Source organism: Pteronotus mesoamericanus, unplaced genomic scaffold (assembly GCF_021234165.1).
Source record: "Pteronotus mesoamericanus isolate MK-2021 breed Mesoamerican mustached bat unplaced genomic scaffold, CSHL_Meso_final contig_116, whole genome shotgun sequence".
NCBI classification, from domain to species: Eukaryota; Metazoa; Chordata; class Mammalia; order Chiroptera; family Mormoopidae; genus Pteronotus; species Pteronotus mesoamericanus.
In genome coordinates, this window is record NW_026555027.1 from 32,748,104 (window position 1) to 32,754,103 (window position 6,000).

Below are 6,000 nucleotides of genomic sequence, written 5' to 3' on the forward strand. Positions count from 1 at the left end.
AAGCTCCAACACGTGTCTGTCAGTCACGCAATCTCAAGAAACGTGCTTATTAACCCCCAAGCCTTTTTCCTCCTGGGGAAAAAGTAATACCTACCTTTCATGATTGCTGTAAGGATTAGATGAAAGGTATGTAAAACTTCTGGACAAGGCTCAATACATTATTTTTGCCACAGGCTTTCTCCATGTGTAATCAGAAAATCCAGCTACCATGCTAATGTTAACTGCTCATCTTCCCATCCTACTGTTTAATGCACGTGGGTTTGTTAAACTTTCCTGAGACTGCATAATACAACTATTTGATTATAATACTACTATGAAGTATAATCTGTTACCTGTTTTTAAAAAGGTATTGTTTTACTCTCAAACTCATGAACGTACAGAGGACTTCCCAAAAGCTACATGAAGTGTGATATCACAACTGATTAAACACAGATGAAAATTCAGCTGTCTGCTATTGAGCCAGAGACCAAAGCAATTTGTGAGATGTGAAACAATACTACTTTGCTCATTATATTTTTTGTGTTTGGGAAAACACAGTAATTTTTCACTTAAACAAAAACAATAAAAAAAACCCCTGTTACTTATGTTAACATGCAACAAGTGTCCAAAGGTCCTGTAGCCAAACTATGAGAACTGCTAGTTTAGACTCCAAAGCCTATGGGTGAAAACTGCGATATAAGCAAGACTTCTCTAAATAGCTGCCATGTTACATGCACCTATATCTCATGGTCTTTGGTGGACTTTTAATCTAAGTATCCTCTTTCTTCCTTTTGCAGAAAAAAGATTATAAGCAGTTAGTTCCTGGCACTAATCCCTCAGCAAGTTATGACTTTTCTAAGATATCTGGAGCCAGTTATATTGAATTCCAGTTACTAAGACAGCTAATGATGGTTATTTTTTTGTTTTCCTTTCACACAGCTTATTTATGTGGCATTTTTGTATGCCAGGAACCAAAAGTAAGATAATTCAAGGCACTAAACTGAAGTAAAATAGGAAGATTATCAGCTGAAAGACCTGCTGGAGAAAGCAGAGTAAGTATGGTATGTTGTTAAGAACTGGGTTGTTAATAAACAGGAAAGGAGAGACTGGGTCAGTGAAAAGAAACTGTGGTTTCCTTCAGGCCCTGCAATACTTCTGGACGGGTCAGATCGCAAAGCCGGCCGCAAGATGCCTTGAAAAGGACTTCCACATTAACTCTGTAAGTTGTATATGAAGCAATGAGCTGATTCGTAAGTAGGTAAAAAAATATTCAGGAAAAGAGCCATATCTTATATCTTATAAATCTCTGAATCCTTGGAGATAACGTGAACATTTTTCAAGGGAAAATTCGGGACAGGCAGCTTATCAAAGGACTATTGTCTTGTCCTGGGGGTGGGGATTGTTTTAGAGAACAAAATGTCGGAGCTTTGAATACTCTTTTAGTGGTTTATCAAGGACATGGGGTGTAACATTGGTATCACTTCAGAAAGCTTTGGTTTCCATGATTATGGTATTCAGGAACCACTGTTAAATGACCAAAACTTCTTTCGGTGGTTTTTTATTGCCTCAAGTTGCCTGTCTTCCCTGGGCCTTTTCATCCCTCGTATCTAAAGGGTCTTCCAGCTTTATGGTCCCCTTATATATTCCTTTTCAGACTTCTTTTGTGTTCATTCCTCAAACTCTCTTCTAAGGAGCTCTTTCATTGCTGCCTTGGTGGCTGTAGCTGACCCTCCTCCTCTTCCTGCACCTTTGCTGGGAGTAGCCTGCTTTTCTGGCCTTCCAGCTGCCTCACTGTGAGTCAGTCACGAGACGGAAACTTGGGGAGCACCCATTGGATGTTGCCTACTTCAACATGGATTCCTTAGCTTTGCTTGCTTAATTTTGCCTGGGAGTTATTAAGGATAAAATCATTTTATACAGGTAACTCTCAATTTTATCCTAAAGACACTTTTTTTAAAGGGGGGGGTCTTTGTAAATATGAACCCACACTATTTCCCTTCCTCACCTCCATTCCGAACCAGCATTTGATATTTAAAACTAAGCCTGTTTTTCTCTTGGCACAAGAGGGCTTCATGGGGTCTTACTCTATCTATGCCTCCTTGTCCCAGCACCACCACTTATAAAGTTGGTGTCATTTGTCAAGACGGTCACCATGATTCCATGCCCTTGTATATCTCCTACTGAATCTGGAATGAGGCTTTTTCGGGATGGGGTCATATTGAACTAAAAGGAAAAAATTTGAATGTACAAGAGAACTTGTCTCATTCATTCTTTCATACCTATGGTAATGAATGAGTATTGAATGAAACTTTTATAACTTTTTACATACACTACATGTGTGAAAACAATTATTTGTGCACCTTAGTAAATGAATTTATGGCATTGGTGGATTTACAGCCATTCGAGTGTGTTAAAGAAAAAACTACTCATGACCCTGTGGAAGAATGGCAGGCAGACCTTATTCAGAACCACTGCAATAGATGTAGGGAGCACGGTGACAGTTTTGCAGTGACCGAAGATTGGGCTCAACTCCAAATACATGTGGGAATTTATAGCCAAGGTGCCAGGTGGGGGCGGTCAGTGGATGGAGTGTCACTAAGGAAACAGCAGGGGTGAGAGAGGAGTCTGGGTAAACCCGAACTGGGTTCTCACAGAAGGCAGGTTGGGGTGACCGGACATCACCTGGGGCCTGGTGAGGGATGAGGAGGGACCTGGGCAGGTTCGAGGGAGATCAGATTTTGAGCATGAGAGGTGCTGGCTACCCCGACTTAGCAGGTTTCTTGCAAAAACTGGACAATGAAAAGATGGAACAATCAGTTATCTGTTCTTCAGCAAATGTAGTTCTTCGCTTTTCAGGCTTGATATTCCCTTATTTTTCCCTTAAAGTCTGAGAAATTCAGAAAGACCTATAATACTACCATATTAATAAGATAATGTGTACCTTTTTTTTCTATAGATGTCTAAAAATTAATGACATAATTTTGTAGGCTGCAATTCACTTAAACATATTATGGAAATTTATCATATGGCTGTGTGATAGGCAAGGATGGATTGTGGGTCATTTTTAACCCCCTGTAGTTGTTGACGTCTGTGGATAGTTGTTATTTCAGTTTTCTTCTGCTATTTAGAAATACTGTGGTTGAACTGCTTCGCAGAAACATCTTTGGATCAACTGTGATTTTTGTTTTTAGGATAAATTTCTCATATTTCCTTCCTTTTCTCCCATCCTTTCCTGATTTCTTCCCCTCTGACCTTTTTCATCTTTTTTTCCTACCACCAAGTGCAACTGCCACTCAAACATCACCTCCTGTTCCTTTGCCTTTACCTAGCACTTCCTGATGTTCTCGGGTATTCATACTCAGTCCCTAATCCTTCCCTGTACCGCCTTGTCTCTCCAGGTGCCACATCTGAAAAATCATGTCCAGAAGATAGATCTTTCTTTCCTTTACCCATGTTCCCTTTATTTTCAGCTCAACCTCCCATTCCATATCTTTGACCTTCAGAAATATAATAGGAATGATGACCCTGCAGCTAAAATGTTTTAAAAACTGCTATACTGGAGGGCCCCATAGGCATTACCTCTATTTCACTGACAAAAAGAAAAAAAGGGGGCGCGGGATGGGGAAGGTAACATTATCTTGAGTCAGAGAGGAACTCGATTAACAGCTATAAGTGATTGTTCAGAGTATTACCTGTAGGCTGCTATTTTAAGCCTGTGTTTTCACTCAGTAAATGTCTTTTTTTTTTTTAAACAAATTAAACCTTGTAGTTATATGGAAGTTCTATTAATTTATATATAACATTTTGGTTATAGCGCTGAGAGTTCTAAATGATACGAGCCTCAAAAAATGACCAAAGTATACATATTAATTCTTCTTTATCATATTCTGTAAGTTTTATGAGAAATATAAATTTCTATTTACACATTTGTGGAAATGATTGGACTAAATGAGATTTTGAGAATTGAGGTGTTTGTAGTTTTAAAAAAGAGATAGAATCAAGGTAACATCAAGATCTTTTCACTTTTCTTTGCAGGGATGGAAAATAAAGTGAAGCAGCGTTTTATCGTATATATTTCAGCAGGCCTTCTAAGGTTTAACTAAAAATATGACCGCCCTTTCTTCAGAGAACTGCTCTTCTCAGTACCAGTTACACCCAATAAATCAGCTCCTAGATGGTAACTCTCTGCTAGTCTTGATTATACTGGGAAAAATATTATTAAATATCCTCACACTGGGAATGAGAAGAAAAAACACCTATCAAAATTTTATGGAATATTTTTGCATTTCACTAGCATTCATTGATCTTTTACTTTTGGTAAACATTTCCATTATATTCTATTTCAGGGATTTTGTGCTTTTAGGCATTAGGTTTACTAAGTACCACATCTGCTTATTTACTCAAATTATTTCTTTTACTTACGGCTTTTTGCATTATCCAGTTTTCCTCATAGCTTGTATAGATTATTATCTCAATTTTTCCAAAACCAACCTTCCATTTAAGTGTCAGAAATTATTTTACTTCTTTACAGTAGTTTTAATTTGGATTTCAGCCTTTGCTTATGTTTTGGGAGACCCAGCAATCTACCAAAACCTGAAGGCACAAAGTGCTCATTCTTATCACTGTCCTTTCTACATCAGCATTCAAGGTTACTGGCTGTCGTTTTCCATGGTGATGATTTTATTGATTGCTTTTATAACCTCTTGGTCAGAAGTTATTATCTTGATACAGGCTATTAGGATAACTTCCTACATGAATGAGACTGTCCTGTATTTTCCCTTTTCATCCCAGTCTAGTTATACCGTGACCTCTAAAAAGACACTTTTGCCCAAGTTCATTGTCTGTTTTCTCGGTACCTGGTTACCATTTGTCCTACTACAAATAATTATCCTTTTATTTAAAGTAGAGATTCCAGCATATATTGAGATGAACATTCCGTGGCTGTACTTTGTGAATAGTTTTCTCATTGCTACAGTGTGCTGGTTTAATTGTCACAAGCTTAATTTAAGAGACATTGCATTACCTGTGGATCCATTTGTCAACTGGAAATGCTGCTTCATTCCACTTGCAATTCATAATCTTGAGCAAATTGAAAAGCCTATATCAATAATAATTTGTTAACATGTTACAACTTACAGCTACAATAAGAATCATAAGTTTATAAACAAAAAAGAATGACGACTCAGGACACAGAGATTGAACTGAGCCAAAACCTCCCTCAACTGTCCCTGTCCCCACCATGTTCATACTTTTTCCTAATGTGTATTTTGGGGCTATGATACTATTTGTCTGTTTTTTAACAAAATAATTCCAAGGACAATTTTTATACCTATTCAGGAAAACTGCATGTTACAAATATTACTACAAAAGTGAAATAAGTTAACATTTGAACATACTGATGTTTCTGTTATCCAAAAAACTGCTGGATCACAAACTGTTTTGTAAATCTGTTATTTGCTGCCAACTTTAATACAAACTTAAATAAACATTTTTATTAAACTCAAAGGTTGTTTTCTTAAAAGGATTTGGTATAAAAATTCTTTAACATAAGGGAAAGATTAGTTCAGCTTAAATTTAGCTAATTTTAAAAAAATGTATCTCTGTATTTGACTTCTGGCCAAGATGGAGGTGTAGAGATATACACTTTGCCTCCTTGCACAACCAAAAGGAGGACAACAAATTTAAAAACAAAAAATAACTAGAAGTGCCAGAAAATCAAACTGTGTGGAAGTCCGACAACCAAGGAGCTAAAAAACAAACATTCACCCAGACCAGTAGGAGGGGCGGAGACGGGCAGATGGGGCAGAGGACGTGGAGCAGGGTGGCAGCTGGTGGACTGGGTGGTCCCACATTTGTGTGAGGATAAACCATGAGGTACAGCTGGGGAGCGAGACAGACCTAGCAACGCGGGGCTCTAGAGCTGGAAAAGAAAGCCTCAAAACCTCTGGAGGTAAAAACCTGTGGGGGTTGCAGCAGTGAGAGAAACTCCTAGTCTCTCGGGAGAGTCCGTTGGAGAGAGCT

At 38.1% G+C, this 6,000-nt stretch overlaps 1 protein-coding gene across 2 annotated transcripts in view; it reads left to right on the forward strand.

Moving 5' to 3' along the window:
* GPR160 (G protein-coupled receptor 160) overlaps positions 1 to 5,532 on the forward strand; it is a 38,795-nt gene extending 33,263 nt beyond the window's left edge. Inside the window, exons 2-4 of one of the 2 annotated variants that reach the window (XM_054580454.1) lie at positions 919 to 1,040; positions 1,121 to 1,198; positions 4,015 to 5,532. In XM_054580454.1, the coding sequence (XP_054436429.1) occupies positions 4,087 to 5,100 (1,014 nt within the window). In that variant the 5' untranslated portion in view covers positions 919 to 1,040; positions 1,121 to 1,198; positions 4,015 to 4,086 and the 3' untranslated portion in view covers positions 5,101 to 5,532. The remainder of the gene's footprint in view (positions 1 to 918; positions 1,041 to 1,120; positions 1,199 to 4,014) is intronic. The other variant, XM_054580446.1, reaches the window with a different exon arrangement.
* Positions 5,533 to 6,000: the final 468 nt, after the last annotated feature.